Raw genomic sequence first — 17,245 nt, forward strand, 5'->3', positions numbered from 1 at the left:
GTTTGGAGAGGAGTAGGAGGAGCGGAGGTGTGTTTGAAGCATCACACACTTCTCCAGACACATGTGGAGTCCGACCGATGTGTGTGTGTGTGTGTCTGTGTGTGCGTGCATACCGTGCATGCATGCGTGTCAGCGTGTGTGTGTCCATCCATGTATGAGGGGGATCTTGCGTTCTCCCACCATCACACACCTGTGTGTGTGTGTCTATTTATTTGGACTGTGGTGAAACTCAGATGGCCAGTTTGTTATGTCTCACTGTAGCAGGAATGTTCCTCTGACTAATGAACACACTGCACGCTCAGTAATGTAATTCTAGCAGTGAAACAATGTGCCAGATAATGACTGGAGAAGAAAATGTGTTCCCAATGTGGAAAAAACAAACAACTTGGTGGATGGATGGATGGATGGATGGATGGATGGATGGATGGATTGATTGATTGATGGATTGATGGATGGAGAGCTCTTTGTGGTAAGGTCTTCTTTAGTCATGCAAACAACAAGGTATCAAATCTGGGCTGTCCACGCCCTTCAAGACTGCAGTAGCCCTCTGAGCTAAAGCCTAGACAAAAGCCTACGTTTGATACTAGAGGCTGTTAAAGGTAAGGTTGAGTTGCTCATCACATGGCTATAATTCACTGCAGCACCACCGCTACTCAAGCTTAGCCCTTCATTTTCTGCCACTGTGTTCAGTATCAAAGTGTATGCCACTGTGTTCAGTATCAAAGTGTATGCCACTGTGTTCAGTATCAAAGTGTATGCCACTGTGTTCAGTATCAAAGTGTATGCCACTGTGTCCCATTCGTTCTTTGTGATGTTGTCAAATGGGCGTGTGATTAGTCTAAAGAGTCCTGAGTGATGTAGTTGGGTACAGAGAGTCCAGGTCAATAGACGTGATCATCAGACAGTGACTGGGGTTACAGGGTCTTAACTACTGAGCCCTGGGATGAGGAGGTCCACTCAGATCAAAGCAAGGTTAACAGGATCAGAGGGGTGCACTGGACCACCTAAAGCACACACACACACACACACACACACACACACACACACACACACACACACACACACACACACACACACACACACACACACACACACACACACACACACACACACACACACACACACACACACACACACACACTCACAGACATGGACAGAGACTTGTACACATAGACAGTGACATGTGCATGCACACACACACACGTGCAGGTCTGTCTCTCTTTCTCTTTCTCTCTCTCTCTCTCTCTCTCTGTCTCTCTCTTGCTAGCCAGTGGTGTTTCTAAGAAGCCTAAATTGTAAAGCTAACATTAGCTTAGCCTTGCTCTCATGTCCGCCTGTCATTGGCTGAACACTGGCCTCAAATCCACACTATTTGTCTTATCTCTACCAGGGGGATATATTTAGTGAGGGGCTTAGCTTTGAAGGGTGTTAGTGTAGTGTGAGAGGAATGCCATGGGTCTCTCTCTCTCTCTCTCTCTGTGTGTGTGTGTGTGTGTGTGTGTGTGTGTGTGTGTGTGTGTGTGGTGTACACACCCCTCCCCTCCCTAAAGAATCTGCCCTTTAGTTTATTAAAAGCTGAAACAATGGAGGAGGGTGTTCAGAAAACAATGATGTACAGTGGGAGGGAGGGAGAGGGAGGGAGAGAGACGGAGGGAGGGAGAGAGACAGATGCAAGGAGAGAGACAGATGGAGGGAGAGAGAGAGAGTGAGACAGAGTGAGGGAGAGAGAGAGTGAGGGAGAGAGACAGAGGGAGGGAGAGAGACAGAGGGAGAGAGAGAGAGACAGAGGGAGAGACAGAGTGAGGGGGAGAGACAGGGTGAGGGAGACAGACAGACAGAGGGAGAGAGAGAGAGAGACAGAAGGAGAGACAGAGTGAGGGAGAGAGACAGGGTGAGGGAGAGAGAGAGTGAGGGAGAGAGACAGAAGGAGGATAGAGAGACAGAGTGAGGGAGAGAGACAGAGGGAGGGAGGAGGTACAGAGAGGAATAGAATTGGAGATGCTGCAGAATTTAGAGAGGGAGAGAAGGATATAAAGAGGGAAGAGAGAAAAATAACTGACAACAACATTTCTACCTACAAATACTCCCCCAACCCTCCATCTCCTCCACTGCAGTTGTACGACTGGCAGGCAGCAGTTGCCTAGTGAGACTGACAGACAGACAAGTCCCCACAACAACTACTTCCAACACACAGATAAAGAGGAGAGGATCCCTCAGAAGTTATCATTCCCCAGCCGTACCAGCATCCCAGCAGTTCACACAGACACCAGCGCGAGCGTGTGCATGTATGCATTTGACTCCACTCTCCAGCTAAAGACACAAAAGAGAGGTGGGCAGCAGCGATGTTTCTACCTCACCACAACTCACTGACAGCAACAACAACACATATTGTGATGTTAAACTAGGTGGGAATGTGGTGTGTGAAATCATCCAGTATCCCTGTCTGCCTCGGCTTAGCACAGAAACTCCTGGTCTGCAGTCACCTGGAGGTCCAGTAGTTAGCTCAGTGTGTGTGTGTGTGTGTGTGTGTGTGTGTGTGTGTGTGTGTGTGTGTGTGTGTGTGTGTGTGTGTGTGTGTGTGTGTGTGTGTGGGTATGTAGTATGTATGTGTGTGTGCCTGTGTGTGTGTGTGTGTGTGTGTGTGTGTGTGTGTGTGGTGTGTGTGTGTGTGTGTGTGTGTGTGTGTGTGTGTGTGTGTGTGTGTGTGTGTGTGTGTGTGTGTATGTGTGTGGCTCCAACCATAGCATGGGAAAAATGCAACAAACTAATCTCTCCTCTTCCTTCTCTCTGCTTTAATAAGTTATTTATTTCCCCCAAAAGCCCCAAAGGGATGTTTTGGATGGTTTTATGTCTTAATGTTTCATTTAGCCAAAGCCCTGAGATTGACTGCATTCTCTGTGGATATCAATAGTATATCTTTGGGCTATGTGGGACTTGTTTTGGGCCCTGTTGACACTAAATGGATATGTACAGATAAATTAAACTGGTTGGAATTGCATCGCTGAACCCTAAAATGGGGACTTGTCTGCACTTATTACTGGGTTACTAAACCTAAGCGGCCCAATGCTGCATGCCCTTGTTACTTTATCCAGTTCAGTCTTCTAACAGGGTACAGTTTGTGTTTAGTAGAATTATGTCAAGGGGCTTTTGCGGTTAGGGTGAGGGGGTATTGCATTATGCCTGCGAGCTGTGTGTGTGTGTGTGTGTGTGTGTGTGTGTGTGTGTGTGTGTGTGTGTGTGTGTGTGTGTGTGTGTGTGTGTGTGTGTGTGTGGGCTAGGTGAAGGGTCTCCATGCGTATCAGTGGAGGGTTGGCCCCTAGGCTCCTGAATGTCAGGAATGTCGCAGCACTAATGGCCCAACAAGACGACTAGGACCCCTCTTCAGAGAGCTAATAGGCGGCCCAGAATGGGCCTAATCTCAAATCTGTTGTGTGATGGCAAGTCCGGGGACAGCCTATTCCTAGCTACTGGATGTGAAGCCCCTGAAGTGATAAGACTGCCAAAATCTGTATCTTCACATTGCTTGTTATAGGAAGAGAATCAGAATGACTTTGGATAACTCCTTCTTGGAGCCAGCCTGTGCCCCTAAGCCCCCCCCCATAAGTGGACTCATTTTGGCCACTTCCCACTTGAAGGGGACTTGTTTTGTGTGAGGGAACATGGCTGATAGTAAAAGTATCTCATTACTGGGGCTTATATCTTAAGTGCCTCCCTCTTCTCAGCCCCCTAACCTACATTATCCCCTCCTTCCCTCGCTTAACCTCTCCTATTCATCCATATTTCACCTAGGTCTGCTATCTACCCCTAAACCCTCCTCCCCACCCCCTCTTCTTTTCCACTCTACCCCTTAGACAGGTCACTGTGACTGGGTTAGAGACAGTCGGGGACTGGGCCAAGCCCTGGCGCTGCTGAATCATACAGACCTGGAGTGTCTCAGACAGACAGACAGACAGACAGACAGACAGACAGACAGACAGACAGACAGACAGACAGACAGACAGACAGACAGACAGACAGACAGACAGACAGACAGACAGACAGACAGACAGACAGACAGACAGACAGACAGACAGACAGACAGACAGACAGACTAAGAGCTGTATTTGGTGTACAGTATTTTCCCACAGCTATAACAGTAGACATGTCTGACTGCTTCTCAATATCAAATGTTTCTCAAAACGGAAAGTTACAGCATAATAATAACAATAATGACAGCAGGCAAGGCAACGGATCAAGCCTGGCACAGCTTAGCAACTTTCTGTGATAGAAATAAAACCGAGTTGTTTACTTTAATAAAATTCAGGTTAATTCAAAAATAATGAGTCGATTGTATCGTACGGGATTCGACTGCCAATGTAGATGTTTGGTGTGATGAGAGGGGCCCAGAGGGTCTCTTTTTTAAGTACCCTATCCTAATCCTTAACCCTTACCTTAACCCTTACCTTAACCATTATACTTCACCGTATAAATCTGATGTTTATCCCTGTGGTCCTCCCCCCCTGGACAAACGTTGAATATTGAAGTCACACTGTGATACCTTGTTGGGCATTACGCAGTACCAATAGCAGTGAAGAGAAGAGAGGAGGCTCCAGCTTGTTGTTTGTGTAGACCCAGTGTTATATAAATCTGAGTCCTGGGCAGGTGTGGGGGAGCTGGGGGAGAGGACCACAGTCTGCCCTTTACCCCTCTCGGGCCCTCTGCCCTCAAACAACTCCCCCAATTAAGGGGAGTCAGACACACACACACACACACACAGACACACATACTCAGACACACTTGTCCCTCATCCCAACCATTATTCTCAGGAATTTAGGGTTCCCCCTGCAAGTGCATGTGCACACACACATAGACACACACACCTGCCCTTCATTCTCCTGATATTGTTCTGGAAGCCCCCAGTCTTAGCTGCGCTAGCTGCCCTGCGAGACAATGTGTTGATGTCACTAGATCACTAAGCTCATAAGACTGGCAATCACAGATAGACTAAGTGGGATCTAAGAGGCTTGTCAATGTCAATTATGGTGCGTGTGGTTGCCTGTTTATTGCTGGTGAATGAGTTTTGTCTACGGAGTGGAGTATTGGCAGCTAACAAGTAATGACACCCAATGCTATATGAGGGATGCAGTGACAAAATGTTTAGCTGCATATCTGTCAAAGGGGTACAGGGAACAGCAAAGTAGGAAAGCAGTGGAAAGAGAAATAGAGAGCGAGAAAGGGAGAGACATACAGACACAAAAGTACTAAGGGTTGACCCAAAGTGAACTAAATGGGGACAAAATGAGGATGGCAGTCCAGCATAAACAAGGTGTGTGTGTGTGTGTGGTGTCTGTGTGTGTGTGTGTGTTGCCGTGTGGTTGTGTATATAGTATCAGGTCATGTTTTGTCTATTAGCCTTTAGCGGTGGTGGGCCAGGAGCTGCTGAACAGATCAGCAGGAAGCGTGGGGCAGGTGAACCAAGGTACAGGGTGGAGACGCTTCCTGACACGGGAATGTCTGTGTCTGTCTGTCCTCACTGCCTGTCTGTCCGTCCATCCGTCTGTCTGTCTCTCCGTCCAGGTGTCTGTCCGTCCGTCCGTCCGAGTGTGTTTTATCGTGTGTGTGCCAATATGTCAGTGAGGATATGATGTTGACGACAGAGGACCCGTCACAGAGGCATTTGTGTTGTTGCCAGATCCTGTGTCAGCTTCACTGACTCTGTGTGTGTGTGTGTGTGTGTGTGTGTGTGTGTGTGTGTGTGTGTGTGTGTGTGTGTGTGTGTGTGTGTGTGTGTGTGTGTGTGTGTGTGTGTGTGTGTGTGTGTGTGTGTGTGTGTGTGTGAGTGACAGAGGGGGTCCTATAGCCAGGAGCACGTGGGTGTGTGATGCATGGGTTGACCTGGCAGCCCACTCCAATGTTATTCCCACACTACCAATACACACACACACACACACACACACACACACACACACACACACACACACACACACACACACACACACACACACACACACACACACACACACACACACACACACACACACACACACACACACACACACACACCGAGAACTCAGTTATTTTATTACACAGAGGATTAACCCAATACATGCACAAACAGCCTCTAGCCAGACCCTTTCCTCTCCACCAGGAATGACTTTTCATTAAAACAAATTGCTCTCCCAACAAATTCTCTCACGGCCACAAAGCCACCGCCAGAGATGCTACATATTTTCATCTGTATTCATGTTTTTCTTTTCTTACCCCGAGATACTTAGCTTTTTATGGTTCTCCTGACAAAGGCATTGGTGTTGAGAGTGTTGGCCAGTTCAATTGGCTGGGGCAGCGTTGCTAATAGGCTTGGTGAGAGGCAGGGGTGGTGTGTGTTGGGGATGGGAGTGGTGCATGGTGAGGTGTGTGTGTGTGTGTGTGTGTGTGTGTGTGTGTGTGTGTGTGTGTGTGTGTGTGTGTGTGTGTGTGTGTGTGTGTGTGTGTGTGTGTGTGTGTGTGTGTGTGTGTGTGTGTGTGGGCCATGGCTCACTTCCCTGAGACTCTCTCAGTAACAGAACTCCAGAGCAGGGTTTGGCATGCTCCAAAAGAGGAAATTATAATTTATAGCAAAACAATACCCTGTATTACGTCAAAAGTTCCTCTTTAGCATTCTTCTTTGTTTCTAAACAACTCTGCTAGGGTTTCCTCATTTGTACAAAAATCGAGGAATCCATTCAGTTCAATTAAAACCTTCCATCCCTCCATTCCTCCATCCCAGTGTTTTTCTTTCTAGAGGGAATCATTAAAAACTTTAGAATTCCTCCTGTTAGGACTATAAGTATCAGTTGGCCTGTTAAAATAAATACTCCCTAAGATGTTTAGCTGGCCAGTAACATGTGCTGCTACATGGTTTATACAGCACAGCAGACTTCACAATCTGTTCTTACTGAGGGGATCACTGGCAGCCTACCTCTACCTCTCAGACAGCCAGCCTTCACAGTTGTTTATCACAGTCATTTTAATATCGCACATACCTGGCTGGCATAGCAACTGGTGTAATCACTGTCATCGTTGTTATAGTTATCATCGTAGTCGGGGTTATCATAGTTAACATTATTGTCATAGTTATCATAGCTATTATCGTAGTCGTCATCATCGTCATCATCATCATCCGATTCTGATTCAGAAAACGTTAACATCCTCAAGAGGCAAATCGTTTTGCAGCAATCACATAAACAACATCCCATATTAAAAGGCCACACATACCAGTCAAAAGTTTAGACACACCCACTCAAGGGTTTTTCTATATTTTGTACTTTTTTCTACATTGTAGAATAATAGTGAAGACATCTAAACTATGAAATAACACATATGGAATCATGTCCTCATGAGAGCCAGTTTCATCATAGCGCTTGATGGTTTTTGCGACTGCACTTGAAGAAACTTTAAAAGTTCTTGAAATGTTCCGTATTGACTGACCTTTATATCTTGAATTAATGATGGACTGTCATTTCTCTATGCTTATTCGAGCTGTTCTTGTCATAATATAGACTTGGTATTTTGCCAAATAGGGCGATCTTCTGTATAATACCCTGCCTTGTCAGAAACACAACTGATTGACTCAAACGCATTAAGAAGGAAAGAAATTCCACAAATTAACTTTTAAGAAGGCACACCTGTTAATTGAAATGCATTCCAGGGGACTACCTCATAAACACTTTTTTGGTTACTACATGATTCCATATGTGTTATTTCATAGTTTTGATGTCATCACTATTATTCTACAATGTAGAAAATAGTAAAAATAAAGAAAAACCCTTGAATGAGTAGGTGTTCTAAAACTTTTGACTGCTAGTGTTTATATATATATATATATATATATATATATATATATATATATATATATATATATATATATATACTGCTCAAAAAAATAAAGGGAACACTTAAACAACACATCCTAGATCTGAATGAAAGAAATAATCTTATGAAATACTTTTTTCTTTACATAGTTGAATGTGCTGACAACAAAATCACACAAAAATAATCAATGGAAATCCAATTTATCAACCCATGGAGGTCTGGATTTGGAGTCACACTCAAAATTAAGGTGGAAAACCACACTACAGGCTGATCCAACTTTGATGTAATGTCCTTAAAACAAGTCAAAATGAGGCTCAGTAGTGTGTGTGGCCTCCACGTGCCTGTATGACCTCCCTACAACGCCTGGACATGCTCCTGATGAGGTGGCGGATGGTCTCCTGAGGGATCTCCTCCCAGACCTGGACTAAAGCATCCGCCAACTCCTGGACAGTCTGTGGTGCAACGTGGCGTTGGTGGATGGAGCGAGACATGATGTCCCAGATGTGCTCAATTGGATTCAGGTCTGTGGAACGGGCGGGCCAGTCCATAGCATCAATGCCTTCCTCTTGCAGGAACTGCTGACACACTCCAGCCACATGAGGTCTAGCATTGTCTTGCATTAGGAGGAACCCAGGGCCAACCGCACCAGCATATGGTCTCACAAGGGGTCTGAGGATCTCATCTCGGTTCCTAATGGCAGTCAGGCTACCTCTGGCGAGCACATGGAGGGCTGTGCGGCCCCTCAAAGAAATGCCACCCCACACCATGACTGACCCACCGCCAAACCGGTCATGCTGGAGGATATTGCAGGCAGCAGAACGTTCTCCACGGCGTCTCCAGACTCTGTCACGTCTGTCACGTGCTCAGTGTGAACCTGCTTTCATCTGTGAAGAGCACAGGGCGCCAGTGTTCTCTGGCAATTGCCAAACGTCCTGCACGGTGTTGGGCTGTAAGCACAACCCCCACCTGTGGACGTCGGGCCCTCATACCACCCTCATGGAGTCTGTTTCTGACCGTTTGAGCAGACACATGCACATTTGTGGCCTGCTGGAGGTCATTTTGCAGGGCTCTGGCAGTGCTTCTCCTGCTCCTCCTTGCACAAAGGTGGAGGTAGCGGTCCTGCTGCTGGGTTGTTGCCCTCCTACGGCCTCCTCCACGTCTCCTGATGTACTGGCCTGTCTCCTGGTAGCGCCTCCATGCTCTGGACACTATGCTGACAGACACAGCAAACCTTCTTGCCACAGCTCGCATTGATGTGCCATTCTGGATGAGCTGCACTACCTGAGCCACTTGTGTGGGTTGTAGACTCTGTCTCATGCTACCACTAGAGTGAAAGCACCGCCAGCATTCAAAAGTGACCAAAACATCAGCCAGGAAGCATAGGAACTGAGAAGTGGTCTGTGGTCCCCACCTGCAGAACCACTCCTTTATTGGGGGTGTCTTGCTAATTGCCTATCATTTCCACCTGTTGTCTATTCCATTTGCACAACAGCATGTGAAATTTATTGTCAATCAGTGTTGCTTCCTAAGTGGACAGTTTGATTTCACAGAAGTGTGATTGACTTGGAGTTACATTGTGTTGTTTAAGTGTTCCCTTTATTTTTTTGAGCAGTGTATATATATATATATATATATATATTTGCAGTCGCAAAAACCATCAAGCGTTATGATGAAACTGGCTCTCATATATATATATATATACACACACACACACACACACACACACACACACACACACACACACACACACACACACACACACACACACACACACACACACACACACACACACACACACACACACACACACACACACACACACACACACACAGTGCATTCGGAAGGTATTCAGACCCCTTCCCTTTTTCCAGTTTTTTTTTAAAATAAATTAGCAACAATTTCTCAAAACCTGTTTTTCCTTTGTCATTATGGTGTATTGTGTGAATATTGATGAGGGAACAAAAATCAGTTTAATCAATTTTAGAATAAGGCTGTAACGTCGAATGCCTAGTGGAAATGCCATATTAGAACGGGCAATATTACAACAACAACGAAGCAATATGAATTGTACCAGACGAGATCTGTGGGAGCGGAATTTCTTCAAAGACTAGAAAGGATTTGAAAACACAAATAGCTGTGAAATCAATTCAGATCCAACCATATCCCGCAACCAAACTTAAATAGCTACTGTAACATTTGTATAAATCAAATCACAAATGTTTGGAAACAATGCATCCCCTGCGTAGTCTAAACTCAAGGCCCAGAGCTCTCATGATTTTCTCTCTCCTCAGTTAATAGATTGATTCATACCACTGATCAGTCAGGGATTCCACTCAGCTGGTGTCCCAGGTCTTAATCAGTCCTCGATTAGAGGTGAAATATGTAAGGTGCTTTAAAGAATAGAGTTGACCCATCTACCCTCCCTTTATTATTTCCCTCTATCCTCAGATCCAGACACACAGACAGGCAATATGGAGAGGTCCAGTGTGAGGACCGGTGTGAGGACCCACAGACCAAACTGCAGCAGCACATTGGGCCAGGGCTAGGAGCTCCACACCAATTCCATTAGAGAGAGGACAAGGGAAAGCCTCACTTTTTCACGTCAGTAAAGAGAACAAGAAAGAGACAGAAAACAAGAAAGAAAAGTCACTCCCAGTGAGAAGAGAGACAAACAGACAAACAGAAGAAGAAAAAAATTGGACAGAGAGAAAGACAGAGGGTGTCCCTCTTTCGCCCTCTTTGTGTCACCTCTAAAGTTCCTCCGTGCCTCTTGGACTTTACCCCACTACCCCCTAACTCCTGTCCCACCCACCCCAGCCCTCCCTGGCCCAAGTATGCGACCCCCAGCCCCCCTCTCTCCCTCCTCAGGGCTGGTGCTGTTGCTGGTTTTCTTCCCCCTATTGGTGGTAGTGCATGCCAGCAGCAGTAAGGCAGAGAACGGACACAGCACACACCTGGGAGACACAGACCCAGACCGCTGTATGAGGCATCACTTCGTAGAGACCATCACACACCCCATCTACAAGTGTAACTCCAAGGTAAGCCGGCTGAATGTGCACACAAACACACTAGCATGTGCACATACACGCTCTCTCACACACAGACAAGGATACACTAGCAGATACATAATGATAAAGGAGGTCAGATCTCCCTGTAAGTCAAAACACACATGTGGGCGCACACACACACACTGTAAGCCAATCCTGTCATTCATCCCCAGTGTTCCTGCTAACAAGCTGTTTAAGATAACAGCGCCAATCCAGAGCTTTTACAGGATGTTTTACATGATAAATATCAGAACAGAAATCTGCTTCAAACCTCCAAACCAGACCCCTGGGACTACAGACAGGGAAAACACAGCCAAAAGTCTGTCTGCTCTCTCTAACGAGTATGTCATTCCCTCTCTCTCTCTCATTTATTGTTCACTGTCTATGTATTTATCTCTTTCACTGTCTATGTATTTCTCTCTCCTCTCTCTCTCTCTCTCTCTCTCTCTCTCTCTCTCTCTCTCTCTCTCTCTCTCTCTCTCTCTCTCTCTCTCTCTCTCTCTCTCTCTCTCTCTCTCTCTCTCTCTCTCTCTCTCTCTCTCTCTCTCTCTCTCTCTCTCTCTCTCTCTCTCTCTCTCTCTCTCTCAGTGACCCCTGGCAGAGGTAGATAAATGCAGTCTGTTCAATAAGTGCAGTCTCTCTGTGTGAGTTCCTCACCTAGGCCAAAATTAAAATGAGCCCCCAAAGAGAGAATAGCAAATGTCTGCAGTGTGGCCCACATATAACACCTCACACAAAACAGAAGCATGACTCACCTAGACCAGACCAGGCAAGCACAAACAACCTGAGAGCACAGCAGGAAAGGGTGACCACAGCAGGAAAGGGTGACCACTGCAGGAAAGGGTGACCACAGCAGGAAAGGGTGGCCACAGCAGGAAAGGGTGACCACTGCAGGAAAGGGTGACCACTGCAGGAAAGGGTGACCACAGCAGGAAAGGGTGGCCACAGCAGGAAAGGGTGGCCACAGCAGGAAAGGGTGACCACAGCAGGAAAGGGTGACCACTGCAGGAAAGGGTGGCCACAGCAGGAAAGGGTGGCCACAGCAGGAAAGGGTGACCACTGCAGGAAAGGGTGACCACAGCAGGAAAAGGTGACCACTGCAGGAAAGGGTGACCACAGCAGGAAAGGGTGGCTACAGCAGGAAAGGGTGGCTACAGCAGGAAAGGGTGGCTACAGCAGGAAAGGGTGGCCACAGCAGGAAAGTGTGGCCACAGCACTCAAGGGAGAGATTGAAAAAGTTTATTCCACTTTCCTCAATGCACAAGTGGTTATCTCCACACTGCTACCACGAAAAAATACCTCAAAACCAAATGCTTACCTGGACCACCACTCCACCCTGGACCACCACTCCACCCTGGACCACCCCTCCACCCTGGACCACCACTCCACCCTGGACCACCACTCCACCCTGGACCACCACTCCACCCTGGACCTGAACAGCCTTTAAGACCAGGTCCACCTCTACAAAGCAGCAGTCCCTACTTTTGCCAGGACCCTGAAAGACATGGCACTCAACCGCAGTCCCAGCACCTCACACAGACGTAACAGACCTACATCCAGACCACAGCAGCGCCAGGCACATGCCAGAACTGGACAAGAACCAGACATCCTGACAGGGGGACAACCACCTACCTGGAGGTGACAGCATTCCCTCCCAAATATGCCCCCCTAGACACAACTACGACGAAACAGACCCAAAAAATTGGTCACAACTCCTACAGCTCTGTTGCACGCTGGGTCTGTACATAGTCAATGGTAGACTTCGAGGGGACTCCTATGGGACTCCTACAACTCATCCCAATGCAGTGGTACTGTAGGTTACTTTATCACCGACCTCAACCCAGTCTCTCAGAGTGTTCATAATCAGCCCACTGACACCTTTATAAGATCACAGCAAAATCACAGTCTACTTGAAAAGAGCAACACTCAACCAAGAGGCATCAAAGCCCAACAAACTGCAGACTATTAAGAAATGCTACAGATGAAAGGAAAGTAGTGTAGAAACCTACCAAAAAACATTTTGGCAACAAAATATCCAATCCCTTTTAGACAACTCCCTGGACAAAATGTTTCACTGCAATAGTGAAGGTGTAAACTTGGCAGTAGAAAGCCTAAACAGTATATTTGACCTTTCAGCTTCCCCATCAAACCCCCACATTTCCAGAAAACAGAAAACAACAACACGAAGAGCTAATCAAATCAAATTTTATTTGTCACATGCGCCGAATACAACGGGTGTAGACCTTACAGTGAAATGCTAACTTACAAGCCCTTAACCAACAATGCAGTTAAGAAAATACCCCAAAAAAAGTAAGAGATAAGAATAACAAATAATTAAAGAGAAGCATTAAATACCAATATCGTTGCTATATTCAGGGGTAACCGGTACAGAGCCAATGTGCGGGGGCACCGGTGTCGAGGTAATTGAGGTAATATGTACATGTAGGTAGAGTTATTAAAGTGACTATGCATAGATAATAACAGAGAGTAGCAGCAGCGTAGAAGTGGGTTCATGAAATGGGTTTCCATGGCCGAGCAGCCACACACAAGCCTAAGAACACCATGTGCAATGCCAAGCATCAGCTGGAGTGGTGTAAAGCTCACCACCATTGGACTCTGGAGCAGTGAAAATGCGTTCTCTGGAGTGATGAATCATGCTTCACCATCTGGCAGTCCGTTGGACGAATCTGGGTTTGGCGGATGCCCGAATGCATAGTGCCAACTGTAAAGTTTGGTGAAGGAGGAATAATGGTCTGGGGCTGTTTTTCATGGTTCGGGCCCCTTAGTTCCAGTGAAGGGAAATCTTAATGCTACAGCATACAATGACACTGTAGATGATTCTGTGCTTCCAACTTTGTGGCAGCAGTTTGGGGAAGGTCCTTTCCTGTTTCAGAATGACAATGCCCCCGTTCACAAAGCGAGGTCCATACAGAAATGGTTTGTCGAGATTGGTGTGGAAGATCTTGACCACAACCCCATCGAACATCTTTGGGATGAATTAGAACGCCGACTGCCTGCCAGGCCTAATCGCACAACATCAATGCCCGACCTCACTAATGCTCTTGTGGCTGAATGGAAGCAAGTTCCCGCAGCAATGTTCAGCACCACAGGTAACTTCCCCAAAGCTGTGAACGATCTGAGAGACAAGGCAAGAAGGGCTTTCTACACCATCAAAAGGAACATAACATTCAACATCCCAATTACAATCTGTCTAGAAATACTTGAATCAGTTATAGAATCCATTGCCCTCTATAACTGTGAGGTCTCGGGTCCACTCACCAACCAAGAATTCACAAAATGGGACAATAACCTAATGCCCTCTATAACTGTGAGGTCTGGGGCCAACATCCAAGCTGAGCTATCACTCAGAGATGCGTGTCGACATCTGGGTGTCAGAAGGGGGAATGAGAAAAGTAGTTGAGTGTCATCTGCATAGCAATGATAAGAGAGACCATATGAGGATATGACGGAGCCAAGTGACTTGGTGTATAGAGAGAAGAGGAGAGAGCCTAGAACCGAGCCCTGGGGGATACCAGTTATGAGAGTAACTGGTATGAGTGATAGAAATTGGCTTTAGCAGCGGAAACAAAGGAAGAGAAGGTAGAGAGGAGGGAGTGGAAGGATGATAGGTCCTCCGGAAGTTTAGTTTTCCTCCATTTCTGCTTAGACACTCAGCCACGGATCAGGATGGGAGGGCCGAGCTTGCCGGGAAGAAATGAGACAGTGCAAGTCATAGGATGTGGAAAGGGTGGAGAGTAGGGTTGAAGAGACAGAATCAGGAGACAGGAGGGAGAAGGATTTAGCAGAAGGGAGAGATGATAGGATAGAAGAGGAGAGAGTAGTGTAGGAGAGAGAGAGCAAAGATTGCGATGGCACCTGACCATCTGGGTAGAGGCTGAGTGGTTAGGGTTGGAGGAAATGGAGACATAAAAGGAAACAAAGTAGTGATCAGAGACCTAGAGGGGGGTTACAGTGAGATTAGTAGGCAAACAGCCTCTAGTAAAGATGAGGTCAAGAGTATTGCCTGCCTTGTGGGTGGGAGGGGACCGGGAAAGGGTGAGGTCAAAAGGGGCAAGGAGGGGAAAGAGAGAGTTGGTTAGAAATGAATTGAAGGCAGAAGTCGGGAGGTTGAAGTTGCCAAGTACTAAGAGTGGCGAGCCATCATCAGGAAATTAGCTTTTCAAGGTGTCAAGCTCATTGACAAGCTCATAACATTTGAAATGTCTCAATTCTTTTGAAACATTTTTGTGTAATGTTTACTTTCTGATTGGTTATTTAACTTTTGTTTATTGTCTATTTCACTTGCTTTGGAAATGTAAACATATGTTTCCCACGCCAGTAAATCCCTTTGAATTGAATTGAAATTGAGAGGGTGATGGGGGAAGGCAGAGACAAAGAGAGAGGGGGAGAGAGACAGAAAGAGAGAGAGGGAGACAGGGACAAAGAGAGAGGTGAGAGAGAGGTCTAAATGAAACAAATAATAGAAAGATTGAAAGAAGAGGGGTGGAGAGGGAAAGAGAAAAATTAGTAAGGGAGACAGAGAGAAGCGAGAAAAAGAGTGTGGCAAACAGGCGCTGAGTGACATATGATGGAGTTTTCTGCTCCTATTCTGAGGTATAAGGCATGTGGACTATACAACATGCAGTCCATGGTTTGACACTGAGGATCTGTAGTGAGGAGTGAGTGATAGTGACAGTTCCTGCTGTAAAGGAGTTTTAATGAGTGTAAGTGATCCCTTGTTGGGCTTAGGGCCAGGCCCAGAGTGACACAGGGGTTCCTAGGGGACTGTTGTTTGTGGAGGAGGACCTCTCTGTCCCACATATACAGTGCATTCGGAAAGTATTCAGACCCCTTGACTTTTTCCACATGTTACGTTACAGCCTTATTCTAAAATTGATTAAAATGTTTTTTTTTTCAATCAATGTACACACAATACACCATAATGACAAAGCAAAACCAGGTTTTTTGAAATTTTTGCAAATGTATTCAAAATAAAAAACGGAAATATCACATTTATATTGGTATTCAGACCCTTTACTCAGTACATTGTTGAAGCACCTTTGGCAGCGATTACAGCCTCGAGTCTTCTTGGGTATGACGCTACAAGCTTGGCACACCTATATTTGGGGAGTTTCTCCCATTCTTCTCTGCAGATCCTCTCAAGTTTTGTCAGGTTGGATGGGGAGCGTCGCTGCACAGCTATTTTCAGTTCTCTTCAGAGATGTTCGATCGGGTTCAAGTCCGGGCTCTGGCTGGGCCACTCAAGGACATTCAGAGACTTGTTCCGAAGCCTCTTCTGTGTTGTCTTGGCTGTGTGCTTAGGGTCGTTGTCCTGTTGGAAGGTGAACCTTCACCCCAGTCTGAGGTCCTGAGCGCTCTGGAGCAGGTTTTCATCAAGGATCTCTCTGTACTTTGCTCCGTTCATCTTTCCCTCAATCCTGACTAGACTCCCATCTCCACAGAGGAACTCTGGAGCTCTCTCAGAGTGACCATCAGGTTCTTGGTCACCTCCCTGACCAAGGCCCTTCTCCCCCGATTGCTCAGTTTGGCCGGGCGGCCAGCTTTAGGAAGAGTCTTGCGGTTCCAAACTTCTTCCATTTAAGAATGATGGAGGCCACTGTGTTCTTGGGGACCTTCACTGCTGCAGAAATGTTTTGGTACCCTTCCCCAGATCTGTGCAGCAACACAATCCTGTCTCGGAAGTCTACGGACAATTCCTTCGACCTCATGACTTGGTTTTTGCTCTGACATGAACTGTCAACTGTGGGACCTTATATAGACAGGTGTCTGCCTTTCCAAAACAGGTCCAATCAATTGAATTTGCCACAGTTGGACTCCAATCAAGTTGTAGAAACATCTCAAGGGTGATCAATGGAAACAGGATGCACCTGACCTCAATTTCGAGTCTCATAGCGAAGGGTCTGAATACTTATGTAAATAAGGTATTTCTGTTTTTTATTTTTTATAAATTTGCAAACATTTCTAAAAACCTGTTTTTGCTTTGTCATTACATGGGTATTGTGTGTAGATTGACGAGGACAAAAATGAAGTGAATCCATTTTAGAATAAGGCTGTAACGTAACAAAATGTGGAAAATAGGAAGGGGTCTGAATACTTTCCGAATGCACTGTATGCAACAGTGCCTAAGTAGGTGCATGTGTATCTGTAAGTTTGATTGGGAAGGGGGAAGGTTTTTGCAAGGGGAAGGCGCCTTGATCTGCTGCCCAGCTGTCAACTTGCCATGGTCTTCTGAATCTCCATCCTCCTCTGCCCATTCTCCCCACTTCTCCCCCCTCCACACACACACACAAAGCCTTCCAACCTCTCTCTGTGAAAATACCTGAAACTCTTCCTAGCTGATAGCTCAC

General features: G+C 46.3%; 1 protein-coding gene across 1 annotated transcript in view; it reads left to right on the forward strand.

The window, feature by feature from the left end:
• ndp (norrin cystine knot growth factor NDP) overlaps nucleotides 1–17,245 on the forward strand; it is a 29,844-nt gene that overhangs the window by 8,821 nt on the left and 3,778 nt on the right. Inside the window, exon 2 of the mRNA XM_014164471.3 lies at nucleotides 10,279–10,868. Coding sequence (XP_014019946.1) covers nucleotides 10,665–10,868 — 204 coding nt within the window. The 5' untranslated portion in view covers nucleotides 10,279–10,664. The remainder of the gene's footprint in view (nucleotides 1–10,278; nucleotides 10,869–17,245) is intronic.

This window comes from Salmo salar, chromosome 21 (genome assembly GCF_965601325.2).
Source record: "Salmo salar chromosome 21, fSalSal1, whole genome shotgun sequence".
NCBI classification, from domain to species: Eukaryota; Metazoa; Chordata; class Actinopteri; order Salmoniformes; family Salmonidae; genus Salmo; species Salmo salar.